The 22,451-nt window shown below is 46.1% G+C and overlaps 1 protein-coding gene across 6 annotated transcripts in view; it reads left to right on the top strand.

Annotated features, from left to right (window-relative positions):
* Osbpl3 (oxysterol binding protein like 3) overlaps window positions 1-22,451 on the top strand; it is a 173,215-nt gene that overhangs the window by 99,804 nt on the left and 50,960 nt on the right. For 4 of the 6 annotated variants that reach the window (XM_038318195.1, XM_038318199.1, XM_038318196.1 and 1 more), the window contains exons 3-10: window positions 8,286-8,402; window positions 8,492-8,545; window positions 9,369-9,482; window positions 13,171-13,338; window positions 13,859-13,982; window positions 16,036-16,139; window positions 16,325-16,417; window positions 17,246-17,402. In XM_038318195.1, coding sequence (XP_038174123.1) covers window positions 8,286-8,402; window positions 8,492-8,545; window positions 9,369-9,482; window positions 13,171-13,338; window positions 13,859-13,982; window positions 16,036-16,139; window positions 16,325-16,417; window positions 17,246-17,402 — 931 coding nt within the window. The remainder of the gene's footprint in view (window positions 1-8,285; window positions 8,403-8,491; window positions 8,546-9,368; window positions 9,483-13,170; window positions 13,339-13,858; window positions 13,983-16,035; window positions 16,140-16,324; window positions 16,418-17,245; window positions 17,403-22,451) is intronic. The other 2 variants (XM_038318198.1, XM_038318200.1) reach the window with 1 other exon arrangement.

Consider the following 22,451-nt stretch of genomic DNA (forward strand, 5'->3'; position numbering starts at 1 on the left):
CATATGCAGTATTTCCCAGAGTGCCTCTGTTTTGATGACACACTTTTATTAGCTCTTTGAGCACCCTGATATGGAGAATAGACATCAGCCATGGATGTAGCATGAACATGGGTTTTCTTGAGAGATAGCAAGCACTAACGTTGACTATGATGGTGTTTTCTCTGAGTACATTGACTATGACAGTGTTTTATCTGAGTATAGTTTGCATTTTTTTTCTCTCCAGTGCTCAGATACCACAGGGCACTGTATGCCACAAAAGATGTTTAAAACAAAAGGCAATGTCCTACCTTCTTACCATTCATGTGGACTCTGGAGGAGAGTCCCCTGCAACAGGCCGGCTGCCACCCTAGAAATAAGTCATTCTGAGAAAAGAGCTTGAGACAAAGGTTTTGTGTCCTGGTCTCCAGAAGCCTCTCAATTTTGTGATCCTCAAATAATCGATTTCACTTAGATTCCTCACATCTTAGGAACTCAAAGGGTGACGGCCACATTCTCTTTCAAACTCTGAATTTCAAAACCGCTGTTCTGTGCCTTTGGGGAAAAGCCATTGGTTGCAGTCCCCCTGGAAGTAAAAAGAGAAGACAGAAATACAAATAGAAGAAGGTCCAATTAGGCTGGGAGAGCTTGCTGAGTGTGTGGTGGGGCTGGGGGTGGGAGGTGACCCTGAAGGGATTCCACTTTCTCCTACTGCACTTGTGGATGCTCCTGTCCAGAGCTCAGCTGCAAAGTTCTGCGTGTGAGCTGCAGACTGAGCCCACAAATGTGTTCTGTTGCTTAGCACTTTATAGTCTTGGGCGAGCGACCTTGGAGCCAGTGTTTGCCTCTGTGTGGCAAGAGTGATGACGGTGTGTTGACAGAACTTCCACGGGGCACACAGGACACCTCACTCCCGTTATTACTGTCCGAACCCCCATCATCAGCGCTGTGGGCATCTGACCACCCATGGTGGGCTGCCACTGGGCAGAATGGCTCAAGGGTGTCTAGTCGCTCACAGTAGCTCCAGCTCTTACAAGGCAGGTTATAGAACCACGTTGCGGGGAAAGAGGAAATGTGCCGGGGATGCTTTCAGAGCTGTTTGGGCCTTGATAGTATGAGAGGAATATTTAGCAATATCAATAACTTCCAAATATATCCGAGAAGCCTAAAAAGTGCTGAAGTAATTACAGCCGTAATTATGCTAAGTGAGTCATCAGCAGGCTAGAAACAGTCCCCGCGTGTGCGCTAAGGCTTTTTAAAATGCTGTTTTAATTATAAAGCCGTCTGTGGTCAATGCAGTTGCAATAAGCATTTGTCTCTTATTTGGAAACCCAAGATGGTCTCAGGTGGGACAGTGAGACAGCGGACAGCTTTCCTGGTGTCTTCCCAGCTGTCGTTGTGAGCACCGTCTCCCATGGTTTCTGAAGGGACTGGGTGGGTAGTAGTCTTCTGGTAAGTACTTCAGGTGTTTGTATTCTCTAGCTGGTCAGGTGATAAACCTGGAAGCATTTGGGGACCTGGGTCCTCTGCGTATTTACACCCCCAGCTCTCAACATCTCTGTGCCAAGAGAGAAAGCCCAGTGCCAGTTGTCACGTGGTAACTGGTAGTCCTCAAACAGCCTTCAGAATCAAAGTGGGCTCTCCGGTGCTCATCTCCGTGTTTCCACCTGAGATGATGTCACTAAAGCTGTGCCTCACAGGGCATGAGTTTCTGACAAGATTTAGATTAGGCCTTAGAGTTCATTTAGTCTGACCTTCCTCTCAAATTTAGCATCTTTTCTGTCCTCTTTGGCCTAGTGGCCATTAGCCTCTGAGGGAGCACTCCTATTGGCCTGGTGGCCGTTAGCCTCTAATGGAGCACCCCCATTGGCCTGGTGGCCATTAGCCTCTGATGGAGCACCCCATTGGCTTGGTGGCCATTAGTCTCGGATAGCACCCCCATTGGCCTAGTGGCCATTAGTCTCTGATGGAGCACTCCCAGGACTGAGGAGTGCTCTTTTCCAGAGTAGCTGTGCCACTTTTGACTTGCTATCAGATGGTCTTCCTGGAGAGCTGGGCTCCAGGGTCTTGTGACTCCTGCACATTAGTCCTGGTTTTCTCCCTGGAGTTCATGCCCTCGGAGCTCTTCAAGACAGCCTGGAAATGGTCCAGCAGTAGCGGCTAAAGCTCAGCCCCTCCCCTACTGTGAATTGCAATGTGTGTCTACAGGATCTCCTGGGGATTTTCGCTTTATTTGACCTCACACACCAATCTGCCTCCGACTGTTTTTTTTTTTAATTTTTTTTTTAAATATTGCCCTTTGACCTGTTGGTACTCGTAAAACCTTGGCTGAGAGAAAGACTTTTAACAAAAGGCAACTCAGGCTCTCTCTCAGTGATTACAGTTTAAGCACACGGCTGGTCTGACATCAAAGCGATTGTTCTATTAATTGGCAATTTGCTGATAAGTATTTCCATAGAAAAATTATGAAAGGTAATGGTGGTGACCTGTAGCCTTTCTTGATAGGCTCTGCAAGATCACAAATGCCTTTAAATTCATTAATGTTGGGTGTAATTAGCTGCCACGTGGTTTAAGGCTAGACATTGCCCTCTGATTTTTAAAAACTTGGTAAACTGATAACAGACTAATTAGAGCAACCTACTGTCCAGCCCTGCCAGATCCCGCCCCACACTTCACAGCTGCGGGAAGAATGGACGTTTCAGGCATTTCTATTTCTGACATCACAGCCCGCGTAGCTGAGGACTGGGCATGCGCGAGGTGCCGGCGCGCTGTGCGGTGTGCATACAGCTGTGCTGGAAGGAAGCGCTTGCAACCCATGCACTCAGCACTATGGAAATGAACGTGGCCCACTCATGAGCGTGAATAAATGCCTCGCTGCCTGTCTAATCACAAAGCAGTTTTCTATCTTTGGCACTTAGATGCTCTGTAAGACAGCCTGAACTCAGTGCCAGATGACTGCCAGGCCGGCTTCGGCTGAGCTTTAGAAGTCTTGAGACGTCCCAGCTCTTTCACTCTCCAGCTCATCTTCAAGATGACCTTTCAGCCTGATCCATGCAGGATGGGACGTTAACCCCGGCATGCTGGGCTCAGTCAGCAGAGTTAACCATTGCAGGACCTTGGTCTCTGTGGTGGTCCAAATCTGTAATGTAGTGTCTTAGGTACTTATTCTACTCAAGGTGTGTGCCCTACCTTCAAATCAGCATGGTATGTGGAGGGCATCAGGTGTCTCTCCCCAATCCCTTTAGCCTGGAACACTAGTATCTCAAAATTATTTTTATTACATTGGTGTGTGTGTGTGTGTGTGTGTGTGTGTTCATGCATGCACATGTGCATACAAGCATTGCTCTGGCACATGGAGATCCAAAGACAATTTCCTGGAGTCTGTTCTCTCTTTTCACCCTGTAGGCTTCCAGTATTCAAATCAGGTTTTCAGACTTGATAGTAACAACCTTCATCCACGGAACCATCTCCCCAGCCCACATCTGATTCCATCCCTTCTCCTCCTTTTTCCTGCTCTAGAAAGCAATTCACTTGAATACCACACCTTGTGGGCACTCAGGGCCCTTTCTGTACACTCCTGTTCTCAGGCTTGTTCAGTTGTTATTTCCAGAGGACACAGATGATCGTGAACGAGCTTACAGTAAGACAAATAACCCACGTTGGAGCTTAGCAAGCAGGCCGTGTAAGTTGGGTTTGTATTATTACTGCCTGACTTCAGATGAGGTGGGGACTTTCTTCAGGAAGGCAGAGGTTTGGGGAAAAATGAAAATTCACCAGAGAAGGAGATTCCACACATGAAGGAGCAAGTACACAAAGGGTCAACAGCATTAGATGCATGGGCTGGTTTCTTACACACTTGCTAGCCCTGTGAGATCAGAGACCTAGGAACTCTGAGCAGGCCTGATTCTTCTTAACTCCTTCCAGTTGTCTTAGGAGGATTTACCCACTGCTCTCCTTTTAGCCCTTAGGATTTATTCCTTGTTCACCATTGGGATTTACACATCTGAAGTATAGAAGGGAAAACATTTTAAAACGATAGCAGAATAACAATAAACTCATAGGTTGTGCCATGGGGTACCACTTGGTAGCTTTTCAAGGAATTTATTCAATTCTTTTCCTCGTTTTCTACATTTAAAAAATAAGAACCCTAGTAAATGTCTCTTGAAGGGTTATGTAAGGATTAAGCATAATCTTAATCTAAGTGTGTGTCAACTCACAGTATATAGTCTGTGATATTAGTCTGTGATATTTCCCTGATTCTCATTGCGTTTATTAATATCCACTATGGACAAAAAAGCTCACGATTTTGTGGATCTATAGAATGTGCTCTCCAATCCTTCTGTAATGTTGTTATATCGTTCATTTGTGTATTATTTCAAACACCCCTACTGTTTGTTTAGTGTTTTGTGATTCTGGAGGCATGTCATGAACTGTGGCTACAACTTAACCCCTTCTTGTAAGCCAACTACATAGTGTCATTTACTTGATTGACAGTTTAATCTATTTTCTTGCCTGGGGACTGCAACAAATAGCAAGGGGAGAAGTCTCTCAGCCGCTCCCATGTATGTACCCCTTTGCTGGAGTTGTACATAAACTGAAGTCAATGATCTCTATGATAGAAGAAACACCAGAGCTCAAATGAAAAAGCAACAACTTACGAGTTAATTGAATGGTAAATATTTTGGTAAAGCACAGTGAATAGCTACCATTGAGTTCACTACCTGGCTGACTCTAAGGCTGAGCCCCAGCCCTTCAAGGTCAAGTAACTTTTTTTTTAATTATTTATTTATTATGTATATAACATTCTGCCTCCATGTATGCCAGCATGCCAGAGGAGGGCGCCAGATCTCAGTACAGATGGTTGTGAGCCACCATGTGGTTGCTGGGAATTGAACTCAGGACCTCCGGAAGAGTAGCCAGTGCTCTTAACCTCTGAGCCATCTCTCCAGCCCAAGGTCAAGTAACTTTAAGCAGATCCTTACAACCACGTCATTGCACAAGGCTGAGGAATCAGGAAGTTTCTTATTGTCACCTGAAGCCAAGATGCTAGAGATTTCTTCCCAACAGTGTTAATAATCACTAGTGCCCCAGGATTCCCAGCTTTGTGGGTGCAGCCTCAGGCCACTGAAAACCTCAGAGCTAGAGGCTACTTCATCCTGTCACCACTGAGCATTTGAATGAATATGGAGCCAAGGGAAAGCTTCCATGCCTTCTCCTCTAGCCAAGGAGAGACTGCCCTTTCTTTTTTTTTTTTTTTAAATATTTATTTACTTATTATGTATACAATATTCTGTATATGTGTATGCCTGCAGGCCAGAAGAGGGCACCAGACCCCATTACAGATGGCTGTGAGCCACCATGTGGTTGCTGGGAATTGAACTCAGGACCTTTGGAAGAGCAGGCAATGCTCTTAACCTCTGAGCCATCTCTCCAGCCCCAGACTGCCCTTTCTTTGTGGTGCAAATCTGCCTTTTCCAGCCTGCTACCACTTTCAAACCTAGGAGGAAGATAGAATGAGGAAAAAAAGATGACATGGGGGGAAGGGGGAATGGGGAATTACAAACCCTTCCTGGCTCCTTGAAGTGAAGAGCGAGGGAAACTACTCTAGCCCCCTGGCCTCCACGCCAGCTGGCTGGGAGGAATAAGCCATAGATGTAGAATTGTAGAGCACTTCAGGTCTAAAAAAAAAGTCACCTTTGAAATTCAATCCTTTCCCATTCAGCAGCAGGTAAGACCGCATCTACTCCTGCCTCTGCCGTCCCCCAAGATTGACAAGTATGCAATAATGGCTGCTCCCTCTTGGCCTTTGCTCTGAGCACAATTGAAGGGACAAAACAGATGTGTCCAGTCCTTCTGCGTAGTGCTCTGCAGGTAGCCTTCTGCTTGGGAGGCTGAAGACTAACAATTCCAAAAGGCTGATCCCCCGGAGCGCTTTCCAGAGGATTGGGCCCTTGGATTCTCATGTAATGATACCAACACACGCCCATCGTTCACAAATATGGATCGGTTGTATCTAATTTGGAAACAGTCATTTGGCCCAGGGACACTGGGCACGCTTCAAATGTGTTCCACACGACAGTCGAGTCCCTAGCTTTGTTCCAAGACTGCAGTTATTTTTCCTTAGGTGCCTGCTGGTCACAGACAGGAGGAAAAGTGAAGCATGCTAGACCCTCCGTGCTCTCAGGGGCACCTCCTCTGTAGGGATAATGAAACCTCATACATGTTACCACGATCAAGGGTGTCATTGGCAAGAGTGGCAGAAGACTGGTGTGATGGAGTTGTGGGGTGAAGGCTTGCTTTCCTCAGGAGGAGGGGCACAGAAACTTTTGTGCTAAACTACAGCATTGAATCTATAAAGTCCAAGAGATGTATGGGCATTACATTTAAATTTCTTCCTATAGAACCTTGCCAGGTTCTCCATCTTGGATGGTTTTCCGGGAGCTTGCTGCTTCCTGCTTTTGGCTTGGGAAGTAAATGAGAGCAGGATTGTTTGGTGCTCTCCATGACAGGCCGTGTGCTGCTCATCACTGAATAGACATAGTTGTTGTCTGGGCCTGCCTGAATGACTGAACAGTTGATGATGGTTATAGCGAGATCTCATTCAACGTCAAAAAGTTTCTCTAAATTAAACACTGAATATCCCACCCTTCTTTTTTTTTTCCTCCATGGAAGAAATCCCTTTTAGAACTCCAGATTCTGAGATACCTACAGTGATTATTTAAAAAACCTGGGATGTACCTTCATCTCCAGTCACAGTGGGAAGGGCTCGGATAAGAGGCAGGTTACGGTGGAGTTCAGTTGCTAATGTAGGGAAGGATCCTGGTGCTGAGATGGTGTTCTGCACTCTGGGACACCTGGAAAAGAGCCCTGCAGGACCGCTACCTGCCCTGCTCCCTGGGGCTGGTCCAGACTCACTGTCTAACTCCTGTGGCCTCTGCCAGTACCATCTGCCCCAGGGTTGGAACTTTGTCTCAGAGCAGGGTGTTTGCATGAAATATTAAAATCATATGTGTGCAAAGCTATATTAGCCGATGTGGGATTTTTTTATATATAATGTCTAATGTGTATATTCAGACTCTTCAAGTTGTATTCCAGTCTGTGTGTATTCTGTGTATATTTATGACCTAATTAATCTTCACCATCATCACCATCTATTATATTTACATGAATATCATCAGTTCTGGGGTTATCTTGTACAGATTTAGCAATGATTTAAGTATTTTTAAAGAAATTTTCAGAATTTTTAATGTTTTTCTCTTTGTTCCTTTTGAAATTTGTGTTCAACTCGTGACCTCAATAGCCAATGATGGAGGACCAATTAAAACAGCCATTTGTGCCCCCATCAAAGCTGAAAAGAATCCAGGCCCAAAATACAAGGATTTTGCTGCTGTTCTTGTCATTTGTTTTTTTTTATTTATTGCTCTATGACGTCGGTCGCCTCCACTTCTCAAGTTCTGGGATTATAACATACCTTAAATAGAAGTCTCTTGGATAAGAAGTGGGGGTGTAAAATTTTTCTGGGGGGAAGGGTGAAAAGACTTGTGACCAAACTCTTTTTCTGATGTTTCTGCATTTCTGCTACTTAAGCCCCTAGTATTTGAAGACACTTACCCTGAACCATTGTTTCCAGTCAGCTTGTAAGATTTACTAGCTTGTACCCAATCCCGTTTTTGCAGGTATTTCCTTTCAAAAGATTTTATTCACGTTTATGTGTCTGTGTGAGTGTGTGTCACGTGTCGTGCCTGTGAAGTTCACAAAAGAGGTCACATTGCTGGAGCAGTTGTGAGCTGCCTGATGTGGGCACTGGGAACTGAACTCTGGTCCTCTGGCAGAGCGGCAAGTACTCTTAACTCCTGAGCCATCTCTCTAGCCCCACATTTGAGCCCTTCTTTAGGTGGCCCCTAACATATGCACACGTGCACAGACACATACAGTTCCAGCCTGACATCTGTGGCTTCTGATTAACCTTCAGGCTGATGTCTGCTGGCTGAACAGTCCCCGCATGGTGACATGAAGGCGAACGAAAATAGCGTTTATAGTAAGATCGTCCCCTTCAGCCGTGCTGCCGAGGTTCAGAGAAGACTGAAAAAGGCAATGGTCCTTCAAGAAAAAGAGCTTTAAAAAATTGATGCCGCTGAACTACAGCATTGAATCTATGAAGTCCAAGAGATGTATGGGCATTAGATTTAATTTCTTCCTATGGAACCTTGTCAGGCTCTCCATCTTGGATGGTTTTCCAGGAGCTTGCTGCTTCCTGTTACTATCTCGTAAAGGAGTGACATTTAGCCTGTACTCTCTCATTGGAACAGGACAGCTGGGAAGTGGTGGAAGGCTTGAGGGGGGAGATGACGTACACCCAGGAGCCACCCGTGCAAAAAGGATTTCTGCTGAAAAAGAGGAAGTGGCCCTTGAAAGGCTGGCACAAGGTAAGACTTCGGTGTTATTCTGTTAGAAGTTGGAGATGAGGAGGAATGTTAGCCTGTACATCTTACTAAACTCTGTTTGCTTCTCACAGAGATTCTTCTACCTGGACAAAGGAATCTTGAAATATGCCAAGAGCCAAACTGATGTAAGTCTTCTTCCTGATCCAGCATGCTATTGCAGAAGTGTGCAGGCTGCCAGAGTCAGGCCAGAGCCGCAGTTCTCTATGGGTGATGGTTTTTCCAGGTGGCACAGAGCCCCCTCTCCACACACCCTGATCCCTGCTGCCTTAGCTCTGGATCTAGGCGGGCTCCCTTCACCACCAGGAGAAGGTGCAGGGCAGCATCCTGGGTACCATAAGCCTGCTCTGGTTTTAGCTAATTACAGGAACAGAGCATATGCCAAGTGTCCTTCCCCTCTTCTGGCGACTGGGGGTTTCATGGAGAAAACCATGGTTAAGGTGGACTTCTGCTTGGAGTTAACCCTAAGAGGTGGTCCTGGAGGGTTCTGAGTGACCAGCAGGCCTACCTCATAGGGCGTTTCTCTCCTTTCTCCCCACCCTTCTGGTCTTCCTTAGTTTCTTAACTATACCCTTCCTTTTAAGTCACGTATGAATGAATTGACAACAGACACTAATCCAGGGGAAGACAATGGCTGCTTGCATTGCCTTGGAGTCACCTCATGGGGTTTTCCTCTCACTGCCCTGCATCCTGACTATGAAAACTCATTATTTAGCTTCTGCTCTTCAGCCTCCTCTTCTGTGGTGTGAGGCAAGTGTGTCTCCCTTACAGAGAAAGAATGCCACACGTGCTTGTTCTTAACTGGGTCCTGCTTGCTGGAGGGCTCCATCAATCGTGGTGTCCAGGTTTATCATTGGTGCATGAACCAGATGAGGTGGGATGGGACCAGGGAGGATGTTACAACCACCTTGACTGCTGTGACTCTCAAATAGCCCTTTCCTGCTCCCGTAGATTGAGCGAGAGAAGCTGCACGGCTGTATTGATGTGGGGCTTTCAGTGATGTCTGTGAAGAAGTCGTCCAAGTGTATTGACCTGGACACCGAGGAGCACATCTATCACCTGAAGGTGAGCCCCAGCCAGGGCAGGCTCCTACCGAGCAGCTACCACCAGGACTTTTGCTGGTTGTGGAGTTGTCCGAGGCAGAGTCTTACTGTCTTGCCTGCCCTAGCTTTAATCTCCTGGGCTCCAACAGTTCCCAGCTTCCACTTCCTAAGTAGCCAAGGCTCAGGTACTGCTTTCCCAGCGTGGCTGTACAGAGGCCTTTCTACGGTGATGGGATTGTCCACTACCACGCTGCTGGTGCCTTGGGGACAGTTATTCACCATGTGGGTAGTCTTTGTCACTAATGTGTCCCTAAGGGATACTATTGATGTTAGGATGGGCCAGCTTTTTCCTTGGTTGTGCAGGACTGTCTCTCACACGGCTGGAAGAGTTAAAGTCCTTGTCTCCATTCCCCAAATGTTACCACTCCTCCCCAGTGACAGCAGTCAATAGCAACAACATCTTCTTGTGCCCCTTCCCCCAGGCTATATGTCTTTAGTATATATAGAACCATTTACCCTAGGTTAAAATAGGATCCCTGAAGTATAATGTTTACTGTGTGGGACCATGACTTGTGACTTTAGCCAGTTTTATAAAGATTTTGTTAAAATCCTCATATTGTAGGAAACATTAAGGTTTTTTTTTTCTCCTAAACTAGGAGTTTGTAAATCTTAAGTCTCAAAGCTTTTTACCCAATTGTCTTTCTCCTGAAGCTGAGTGGCGTCATAAAAGCATGAAGCCTGAAGCTCAGGCAACATGAGTTCTTACGGGATTGCTTACTAACTGTTCAACTTTGACCAGCCATCTAATTCTTGAAAAATCTTGGTTTTGTTTGTTTGTTTTTGTTTTGTTTTGTTACCTTACCAAAAGTAAAGGAAGAAAGGAAGGAAGGAGGGAGGGGAAGGGAAAAAGTGAGGGAAGGAAAGAAGCAAGCAGCAAGGAAGGAGGGAGGGACGGAGGGAGGGAGGGAGGGAGGAAGGAAGGAAGGAAAGAAGGAAGGAAGGAAGGAAGGAAAAGTGATTTCAGTGCTCATGTGCAGGGCCGTGCTCGTAGGTTTATAAGGTTTGCTATAATTCCTTGGGGGTACAGTAAGCTTAGTAAGACTAATCACTCTGTATAATTATTGGGCAGTGCCTGAATGCTGGAGATAAACTAAGAATTGCTTAGGCAAGTTGCTTGATGTTTAGGGAATGGGACTGAGGCTGAGAAGACAAAGGCTCTCACCTGTCCCTGTCCTCTCCTCACATGTAGGTCTCACATCTGTCCCCTAATCCAAGCCCGCATTCTGGGTTAGTTCGGTGTGTATAGCTTCCGCTGACACCGTGGGCTGGTGATTCTTTGCTGTGGGACTGTCCTGGGTGTTATGGTTAGGCTTTTACCCCTGGTTGCCAGTGGCGTCTCTTCTCTAGTGGTAGCAAGCCACACTGCCTCCAAATCTTTCCAAGTGTCCCCTGAAAGAGAAAATCTCCCAAGTAAAATAACTATGGCAAAGTAAAGGAGAGAAAACCCTCTATTTATATAAAATTATATAAAATAGTTGAGAGAATGTACTGCTCCCCTGCCAGCTGTCCGTGGTTAATCTCTTCTGGAAGAGTTGATGTTGTTTTCCTGTATTGGTCCCGTCACGTCATTCTGTGTTTTCACATGGTCGGGAAGTAATGAATCCTTGCTTATAGGTGGTTCTAGTTAGCAGAATGAAGTGATCACTCACGTCTGCTGTTTAAAGACTCAGACTAAGATGCACTGGACTTGACGCCATGAGACAGAGTGATTCTCTGAGACTTAGTGGAAGTGCTGCTTGGTTTCTCGTTCATCCCTGAGTGTCAACTCTGGCTTGTAATGTGGGCCTTTTGTTAGCTCCAGGCTTCCTACCCCTCTTTATCCCCAATTGCCCACCCCACCCCTGGCAACAGGGTCTGGATGTATAGCCCAGACTGGACTTGAACTCACAAACCTCTTGAGTGCTGAGATTAAAGGCATGCATCACCACACCTGACTTGATTCTCTCTCTCTCTCTCTCTCTCCCTCTCTCTCTCTCTCTCTCTCCTCTCTCTCCTCCTCTCGCTCGCTCTCTCCCGTCTCAGTCTCTATCTCTCTCCCTCTCTCTCTCTCTCCATCCTCCTCCCTCCCTCCCTCCCTCCCGTCCCTCGCCACTCTCTCTCTCATCTCGTCTCTCTCTCCTCAGTCATCTCTCTCATATTTTATACCTGAGGAGTCTGGGCAAAAGACTAGTTAAGAAAGCACCTAGCCAGAGTCCTGGAATTACTGCAGGGCCTATCATAGAACCAGGGTCAGCTGTTTAATAAAGTGCCTTGTTCCTCTCCTTGTTTAACCAATAAAAGATGAGTCAAGATGAAAGCTTTGGGCACTGGCTTGTCAGGGCTTTGGGGAGTGAGTGATCAGTACAAGAATGACAAGATTCTTATAATGTCCCTCTTCAGTACATCTGGAGGATGAAATCTGTTCAGGAGCTCACAGTGCAGAGGAGACAGATGTGTGTCTGTTTGTGCTGCGGCTCCCTGCAGACAGGCGCTAAGGAGGAGCCTCCATCTTCAGGTGTCTAACACCACAGAGTCAGGTTCACGATTCTCTAGTGCTGCCACGGCTGTCTGTCTGCATGCCCCCATCCCAGCTGCAGTCTTAGGACTGCCCAGTGCTGGCCTGGCAGGCCGCAGACCCACCACACACCTTTCTGAGTTATTTTAAATGACAGCTTTACGAATCTATATCCTCATGTCTAGGTAACTCACTTTTCACTTTGAAATTATGAACATCTCTTATATACACAAAAATATTGACTTAAGAAATGTCTACAGTATAAACATGGCTGCTATGTTCCTATTAACACTTTTATAAGCATTTGAATTGTTTCTTGATAAAAATTATTATAGCAGGCATGGTGTTATGCCTGTAATTCTAGCATTCATAGGGTTTTTCCTAAGTTCAAGTCCAAATACAGCCTGGACTATGTAGTAAGTCTGAGCCAACCTTGGCTACATGGTGAGTTTGAAGCCAGTCTGGGCTACATAGCAATACACTGTCTCAAAAATATTTTTAAATGAAAATTGCTAATTATAAACATGTTTTTCTGGAAAGCAGAAACTTAACATTTCCTCATTTATGGAGAAAATGGATAAACATGCATATAACAACAACAACAATACTGACGGTGCTTTGTCAGATATTTTTCTTTATCTGCAAATGGCAAAAATGCCCCTTTGGCTAACGCTCACATATGATAACAGCCACTTCTAGGCCATGTATCTTTTGTCAGGGCAGATGAATACAGGCCAGTGTTTCAGGGTCTTCCCTACTTCATTTCAGTTCAGTCTGGCTGCAAAGTCTGAGCTACAAGCGATTAAATGAAGAACAGAGTTAATACATTAGGGGGGTGGGCAAGTCTCAGCCTCGAGAACTTGGAAATGTTTCAAGGGATAAGTGTGGGTTTTAGCTTATTTGTTGTTTAATAAAACTGGCCCTCTTTGCATGGCTGTTAGAATGTCTCAGAGGAAACAAGAATTTGTATTCTGTGACGATGCCTCTTCCCCAAGTGTTCTCCACATAGATGTAAACCAAGGCAATAAACAGGATTTCTTCTCTTCCATGTGTGCCAGCTCCAAAAGAGCAGGTCAGGAGTGGCCTCATTTTAATGAAAAATTGATCCTTTCAGCAAGTGGCTCTCTTTGACATCTCTCAACTTAATACTCTGTAGGTGAAGTCCGACGAAGTTTTTGACGAGTGGGTATCCAAGCTCCGCCACCACAGAATGTACCGGCAGAATGAGATTGCCATGTTTCCCCGTGATGTCAGTCACTTTTTCCCAGGGCCCACGGTCACAGATTCTGCCCCAGGAGTATTTGACTCCATTTCCAGTAGGAAGGTAATGATTGGGGTGCCAAGACTGAGTCCGAGAGGCCCATTCTGGGAGTGCGCCTGAGGGAAGGTTTGTGGGTGGAGCAGGGTAAGTCGGGGTGGTGTTTAACTAGTCTCTTGACCAGGGTCTGACCCACGATATAACTAGCATGCATTAAGTAAGGTAGGGAATTCAAGCAAGGAGATTCCTGAAGGCTTGGGTTTTCTCTCAGCCACAGTGACTTTGGTTTTTCTCCCTGGCTGTTGGTTGCAGCTAATTAAGCATGTCTACAGCCATACAGGATTGCAGACTCTTTCCCAACATATCTTTACTATGGTATCACCATTTCATAGGAGAAGATAAGGACTGTCACCCAAGGCCATGGAGCCTGGTGTGGCTTAGCCGGGTGATAGACAGGTATCATGGTCTCTTCCTGGGTTCTTTGCTAGAAGGTTCTTCCCAAATCACCCCGCTATCATTTCCCTTAGAAGCTGTCCCTGCCGCGCTCTGTTTTGATTTCTAACCCACTCTTGTCGTCCATGAGCAGCGTAGCAGTCTGTCGAAGCAGAACTCATTTCAAACTGGAAGCAATTTGTCATTTTCTTGTGGTGGTGACACACGAGTTCCATTCTGGCTGCAGTCTTCAGAGGACATGGAAAAATGCTCCAAAGGTAGAACTGTTTGACCCTTCTGTTGCTCCCTGCCATGGCTCTGAGGTCATGCGTGCTTGGTGTGGCCTTCGCGTGCGTGTGTGTCACTGCTGTCACTCATCTGTATTCTGTCCCTTGCTTTGCTAAAGAAGGTCTCATCATCGTTAGCCAACATGCTCTCCCCACAGAGCTTAGTGTCTTCACCCGGATGCAGACAGACTTCCTAGTCTAGTCCTGGGATGGATGCACGAATTCCTCTTGGGCTCATAAATTGTGTCCCCATGGGTGGGACTGTCAGCTCACTCACAGTCTTGTAACTGTCAAAAATGACTCTGCTGCCCACCTACCTGAAGCACAATTAATAAAAACTCAGAGAGAGAAATCAGGGTTCAACCTGAAGACCAGAAAAGCAAAGCAGCCAGTCACTGGCTCTTACTACTTCCTCAGTTTGAAGTGGTGATCCTGCCTCCAGAAATCTCAGGATAAGACCGAGAGAAAGCTGTTTCCTTCTGTTTTATAATCCTCTCTAGGGCTGGGATTAAAGGCATGCACCACTGAGTTTCTATGGCAAACTAGTGTGGCTACTAGGATTAAAGGTGTGTGTTACCACTGCCTGATCTGTAAAGCTGACCAATGGGGCTGTTTTACTCTCTGAGCTTCAGGCAAATTTTATTTGTTAAAATACAAATGAAATGCCACTACACCCAATGTAGAGTCGGTGTCCACTGATTAAAGTGTAAGCAACCAGATGGAGAATGCCCAGTTGAGCGTTCTCCAGCACGACTGTACACTAGAGTCATGGAGAGAGCATTTAAAGATCTTATTTTATTTTCAAGTATGTCTATTTGTGTTGGGAGAGGGGCGTGTGTGTGTGTGTGTGTGTGTGTGTGTGTGTGTGTGTGTGTGTGTGTGCAGGTGCCCTCAGCGGCCAGAAGAGGGCATCAGGTCCCCTTGGAGCTAGAGTTCCCGGTTTTTGTGAGCTGCTCAATGTGGGTGAAATCCAGTCCCTTAGAAGAGCAATATACACTCTTAACCTAACTGCTGAGCCATCTGGACCCTTTCAAGTGTGAGGGCGCCTATACTTATACTTCTGTCCCAAATATGCTGTTAAAATTAGCCTGGGGTGCCACCCAGATGACCCTGTTCCTGACGCCCCTTGAATAACTCTGACAAGGAGGCAGGATTGATCATTCCTCCACAAGGTGACTCCGTGTTCTCAACCACAATCAGCTACAGCACAGCCAGGGAAGCAGAGTGAGATGCCTAATGGGATAGTGAGTTCAGATTTAATTGTCTAAGGGGAGGCCTGGAGCAAACAGAATCTAGAATTAAGTTGGGAGCTGGAGAGAGAACTCAGTTCATAAAGTATGTGCCATGCAAGCATGAGAGTCTGGGTTTGGTACCCAGAACTCACAAACAAAGTCAGATGTGGCCGTGTGTACTTGGCATCCCCGCCCTGGCAGCTGGAGATGGATGGATCCCTGAAGCAAGACAAGCTCAGACCACTTGGGGAGATTCTGGCCAGTGAAAGACCTTCCCTTGTAAAACAAAGTTGATAGAGAGCCTGATGAAGGCCAAAGGCTGTCCATTGTCACACATTGTCACACATTGTCACACATTGTCCATGCTCTTCTGGCAGCTGAGGCCCATCTGCAGAGGCTCAAGATTGTTCTGAGGCAAGTCACCGGATACTAGTACAGCTTAGTGCCTGTTGCTGCTGGATTAGGGATGCTGCTGCGGTGGTGTGGGGGTGGCCACTGTTTTCAGTTACTACTATAGGCCACTGTTGAGCCCTCTGCACGCATCAAATCATTTGACTCTCAACACTATGGCTACATGTGTAATTGTCCCCATTTCCCATATGAGAAAACTGAGGTACAGAGACCATGTGTCACAGTTGGCCAGGTGGATTTAAATCAAGGCAGCCTCGATCCACATCATAAACCTCCATCATCTATGGCCTTTTCTGTGTGGGGGGAGAGGATGTAAAGGGGGAAATCAAATACACAGATACAGAGCCTGGTACTTGCTGGTGCTAGTGGACAGTTGTGAACATCTGCCCTTCCTCCCACAGACCTGGCACACTGCCACGTGTATCTGCTGGAAATGAGCCAGCTCTTACAGAGCATGGACGTCCTGCATCGGACATACTCGGCGCCAGCCATCAACGCCATCCAGGTCAGCCTACTACTCTTTGGTTCACCTTCTGCCATCTTCTCCTCTCTTGTCCCCTACACTTGACTAACAGTGGGGTGTTGTTCGTCCGGCTGCTTTAGCCAAACTCAAGGGGATGGCTTTGGTCACTTCCCTGTAGCTTTGGTGGACCTTACTGTCTGCACTCTCTTTCCTCTTTTGAAACGAAGGGTGGAGCTTTTGAAAGTCCCAAAAAGGAAAAGCGATCACACAGGCGGTGGCGGTCCAGAGCTATTGGCAAAGATGCTAAAGGAACGCTGCAGGTAACCTTTGCTTCCCGCCATGCTTGCTTTCCTCGTGGTGCTGCACACCAGAGCAGGGACCCTGACTCAAACATATGACGGAAAAGTGAGCGTTCCAGAGTTCATCTCTGCACCCTGTGAGGAGAGATGACTCCTGTTACTGAGACCTTCTGGCTACAAGGATAAGGCAGTGAGGATACTAGGGCAAGGGGAATTTTCCTGAGGGAAAATGGCTTGACATTAGAGGGACTACCCCTGTTGTGAGGGTTTGGGGTCTTTCCTTCTTTAACATCTAGCTTGTCTATGACATTCCCTTCCCTGTGTGCCTTGCCTGGTGGCTGCTGAGACCCAATACTCTGATCTACCTTTGTCGCCCTCATCCCTCAGAGTGGACCTATCTCCTCCTAGAGTCCCCAGGCCTGAGCCCTTGTCCCACAGGCCCTTCTGCCATTTTTCTTCAAGCTCTCAGCACTCCTTCCAGGGTTGAACTTGGATGCTTTCAGAGTAAAGAACATTGCACGTGCAAATGTGAGCCAAGGGTTTGTTTTCTAGAAGCTCCAGGTGCAAGTAAAGACAATTATCTGGAGCTGATTTGCTCTGACAGCCTAGTTATGTGGGGACATTTGCTGTCACTTCAACCTATGGCTCTAAAGCTTCTGTCATTTCTGAGACAGCTTGTGATTTCCTGCCCACTGTAGTGTTTGATGCAAGGGGCATGGAGACCATCCTCTTGGGTTTGCCTTCAGTTTTCTTCGAGGTTATCCCTTGGTGGGAAGATGCTTCCTTAATCAGTTCCAGTCCCGGAGACTCTAGTCTGAATAGAAACCTCTCCCTTTGCTGTCACTTTAGGTCCCTAAACCCTTCTCTGGCCCAGTGAGACTACACTCTTCCAATCCTAATTTGTCAACATTGGACCTGGGCGAAGAGAAATCTTACTCGGATGGTTCTGAAGCCTCATCCGAGTTCTCCAAGATGCAGGAGGACCTGTGCCATGTCGCCCACAAAGGTAAATGAGTTGTCCTTCTTCCGAACATTTGAAGGAAACGTCTGTCAACAGAGAACTACGGTTATCATCTTTAAGGGAATAATAGCTTATTTTGTAGCCAATTCTGAGTGACAGGGCTCAGGAACACAGATCTAAGTGACCCCCCCCCCCCCAAACTCCCTGTTCCAACGTGGAAGCAGTTTCATGAGGTTGTATAGTTTTACAGAATCAAGGCACAGATAAACTACATCGGAAGATACACCAGAGAGGTGGTAACAGAGAGATGGGGGAAGCTTTTCCATCGGCCCAAGATGCTCTCTGATGACATTCTTTGCTTGTAGGTTCATGGAAACTTGTGGTCTTTTAAGTTAATTAATTCTAAAAGGTTTTTTTTTATTTGTTTGTTGTTTTTTTAGTCTATTAGTAACAAAATGTTAATTCTGACACCAAAGGTTGGCAAGAAATGTTCAGGAGGGTTAGAGTTATCCCAAGTCAGGGCTCTTTGCCTCTGGACCCGCCACGCTCCAGTCTCTCCACTTAGGGCATTTCTGACCAGCCTGTCCGTCTCTGCAGACACAGCTTCCTCCCGGGAGTTCTCATTCACATGTCCCATGCATGACTGAACCTGGGGCATCCTTACAGAAGCTGTCTCTGTTGGTTCGTTTCCTGCTCCGAAAAGACATTCTTAAGCCTCATTTTGATTTGTTTCTTCGGTAGTGTAGATGTTGTTGCAAAGATTTTTTTTTATGACCTCTTGGAAGAGACAGTGAGGGTTTGGGATCTAGCTAGCAGAACCCAAGGATCCAGCCAACTGAAGATGGAGAATGTTTTTAAAGGTTGCATCTATTTTGAAGATAGACTTTTGTCCTTGTTACCCCCTAAACAAAACGTGACAGCCTTAACTATATTCTGGGTTTTACATGTACAGGTGTTTAAGCATCTAAGGATGGGCTAACATGTATTAGAGAATGTGACATGGTAGGCCTGCCATACTTTACAGTTGAGCATACATGTGCTGGTAGTGGAATATCAATTGGTACTTTGGGGATTAATATGGCTTTTAATCAACCTATTTTCAGTCCCTACTGAGCAATTCCTCTTTGAAGAATCTGTTTGTAGGAATTAACATGTATCTATGTGAAGATACCTACTCTGGTATTATCCCTCATATCAAAACATAGAAATAAGTCTTTGACATTGTTGGCCAGGACAGAAATGCAAATGGCGCTGCACCGAGGCCTCCCTGCACACTGAAGGGAAGGGAGTCTCTCGATGGACTCATGACTCTCAGGGATGGGATCTCTCATCCATGACTGCTGACCGTGGAAGATGGTGCTGCATTCTGGAAAGTACCCTAGCAGTGCTGTATATCAAAACATACCTTGCATAAAACCCGACACCAGTGCTCCTGAGCATTTAGCCCAGAGAAGTGAAAGCAGTTATAGGGGACAACTGGGCTGTGTGGCTCAGTGGTTGAGCCTCCGTGTTAGCTCCACAAAAGCAAATATTATGAGCAGATTTATTTGTATTGGCCAATTACTAGAAGCAACTCAATGTCCTTCAGCAGACGAACAATTAAATAAGTGGTGGTGTCCATGCAGCGGAATACTACTCAGCAGTAAGTGGAACAAACCGTTGATATCCACAGCTACCTAGACAGAGTTCGAGGACATTAGCGGAAAGAAAATGGTTGATTTCTACGACCTCTGTGGCTTCCCTTTGTAAATGGTATAAAGTGAAAGAAGACATTGGTAGATGCCAGAGTTTAGGGACAGGGTGGGGGATGAGTAGCGTGGATATAATTATAAAGGGACCTTCGCGGTGATGGGCAGTTGTGCATTCGACCGAGGCCGTGGTTATAGGACTTTGCCAATGTGATAAGATCACATTGACCTATAGCCGTACACATATGTATAGCTGAGTGCATGTAAGAATGAAGAAATCTGAGCGCATTCTGTTACCCTAACATCCCTGTCCTGGGGTTATATAGTACTGTGGTTAGTACGTAGAACGTGACCATGGGGAGGAACTGGGTACAGGGAACTTCTATACTGCGTGCCAAGTCCTTCAAGTCCATAACAAGTTCAAAGTAAAAATGACAAGTAAACATGGCCCGGTGGGTAGAGTGCCTGGCTGGAAATAGCCTGCGTGTCTGACAAGGGAGGACTGGACTTTTCAGTAGGGTGTATCATCTAGCGGGTTATTTAGCATAATAATAGCACCTCAAACTGAGCACCGAGGTGTCCTGCCAGGTGTTTGCCCAGTGCTTTAGCATCATCTTGTTTCACTCTGGCAGAAACTTGGGTGGGGAGTGAAGTCTTCACTGCCTGCATGGAAACCAGAGCCAAGCAAAGCTGCCCAAGGGTCACATGACAAGAAGCCCGAGGCTGAATTACAGCCTGGTACAGGCCAGGGTGCATGCACTCCTTGTCTATACAGATGGAAAGGCCAAATGTTAGAAAAGAAAAGAAGTCTCCTATATCTAGTTACAAAGTTATAGGCTTAATGTCATTTGTTTAGAAATAATAGATGTATTCCTGGCATATGGAATTATACTAAAGGTCCAGAATGTGAGGAGCATTATTTTAGTGGCAGAAACTGAAGTTCTGAGTGCTTGCTGCTCCCCTCTGCTAATGTTTCTCTTCAGCGTTCACATAGTGACTATTATTGTTACAGTGAGAGCTGATTTCAAGTAGCATTGCCACTAGCGCCTTTTTCTTCTTGCCCCAGACTTCTTCCACTTCATATTATTGGTTACTGCAGAGAATATTCCCTGCTATTATATGTGTGTGTGTGTGTGTGTGTGTGTGTGTGTGTATGTGTGTGTATGTTCTTTCTCTCTCCTGACAAATCTAAAATCCCTTTGGTTATGAGATTGCTTATAAGGCCACCACGTCATGCTTGTGACAGTCTTTGCGCTCAGATCCCTTTGCTAGCCACCACGTGCATTCCTTGGTGGCCAGCAGGACTGTAGTCCCATGTTTGTGAGAGCTGAGGCATTGCCTGCCGTGTCGTTCCTTCCCAGCTCTTCAGGTGCCTCATGGGCATTCTTTAGAAGGTCCTTGCAATTAGGACATTTTTAGCATTTGTGGGAGGAGACATCTTTAAAACACTGTGACTTTTTAATAACACAAACTGTCTGTTTTAAAGCTGAGGAGATGGTGCCTTTCTCCCATGGCGATATCTGGGTTTCCCCTACACTGTTGAAGCAGCTTGCTAACAGGGTAGAGGCTGCCATCCATTCTGAGTGTGTCCATTGATCCTGGCTCCCTGCGGTAGTCTCCTCCTCTGGGCAGGTCTGGAATCCCCACCCTACCACCAGCTGTGCTCTGGGGTCTTTGTGAAGCCAGCAGGCTGCAGAGTTGTCCCTTATAGCACTGAGGTCAAGTGTTTTGCTACTGGAACAGATCAGGCGCCAGAGCCAGAGCCCCTTGGGTTTATAGGAGCCTAGCCAGCTCTTCTCCCTTCCCGTGGCTTTTGATTCTATTTGCATATGTTCAGTTCTCCCTCTCACCTCTCCTGCACCCCTAGAGGGGCCTCCTGGAACAAAGCCCATGCAAACACAGGTTTGCCTTGAGTCCTAACACCTTGTGTCCTCTCATATATCTATCCATTCAGACTTAGCCATGGTGGCCTTTCTGTGTGAGTCTTGACTGGTTACAGATACTGTCTATTATCCTGCGACTGCATCGTGGGTCTCTCGACTCTTATATTGAAGCAGCTGATCTAAAGCCAAGTATTCCATTGATGTTGCATAACCTGTGTGCCATTAAACACGACACAAAACATCTGAATCAGGTGCTTTTGCAGAGCACACGATAGGCAGCCAGCAGAGACCTATCCCCGTTGTATAAGTTCTTCTGTACACTCATTTTCAGACGTGCATTGGACTGCTCTTCATGGCTCCTATTTCTGGCTTTGTGTAAGTCAGCACTCATGGAATGGAATGCACCGACCCTTAAGGTCACTGTTTTTGCCGCGTACATTGGCTTTAACATTTCCCCAAATTATTTTATGGGATTCTTATTTCAGAGGACGGGTGAAAGTCAAAGCGAATTTTGTGATTAAAAACACCTGAAAAATGCTGCTGACCGTGGCTGCTTTGTTTTACGTGTGGAACTGCAGGTAGGGAAATCCACAGAAAGGGCTGCAGCAAGGAAACCTGTCAGATTTTTTAAGCTTTCATTTTCAGTGTTATTTGTGATATTCCCCCATTAATCCATGACCGCCTGGTGGGGAGCATGGCAGCAGACAGGCGGTGTGGCACTGGGACAGTAGCTGAGAGCTTAACTTCTCATCTACAATCACCGGGCCACAGAGAGTGTGCTTGGCCACGCCCAGGGACAGGCCACGCCCCATCCCACAAGGCCACCTAGTCTTTCCTCACAGTCCCCCCAATTGGGAACCAAACTTTCAAATATATGAGCCATTCTCATTCAAACCACCACAGAAGGAGATATCTATCTTCTGGCATGGAAGAGAAGCAGACATCCTAGAGTCCTATTGATGAGAGAAAGCCTCGTTTACAGATGTAAAAACCCAAATGAGAACAAAGGCAAGCTTGTATTCCTTTGTGTCCGGAGTGTTTTCTAGTGTTAAATTGGAACTGAATGGTCACTTTCTGAACTGTTTTGAGCCATGGAAGCCTTGAAGGAAAAGCCGGATATGTCACATTGGTGCCAACGATCTTCATGACCTGAGGGAAGGGCGGTCCATGCATTGTTCACAATTAGAATTCACTGTTAGTTTGTTGAGCAATTAATTGGATTCACCTAGATGCTCAGTAAAAAGTAGGGTCATTTAGCAAAATTAACTAATGTATCTAAATCAGTCCAGATGGAATACTGATTAGAAAATATTTTACAACTATGGGCACCACGTAAGAGTTGAAATTTAGAAGAGACAGATTAAATAAAGATCATCAAACCATGCCAGATAGTTTAGATGTTACTCTTTTGAGGAGAATTCACATGGTTCCCATTAAAGGGAGGAAAGGACTAGAAGGATGGCTCAGTGGTGACCAGCACACTTACTGCACAAACATAAGGACCACGTGCAAATCCCAGCACC

This window comes from Arvicola amphibius, chromosome 2 (assembly GCF_903992535.2).
Source record: "Arvicola amphibius chromosome 2, mArvAmp1.2, whole genome shotgun sequence".
NCBI lineage: Eukaryota > Metazoa > Chordata > Mammalia > Rodentia > Cricetidae > Arvicola > Arvicola amphibius.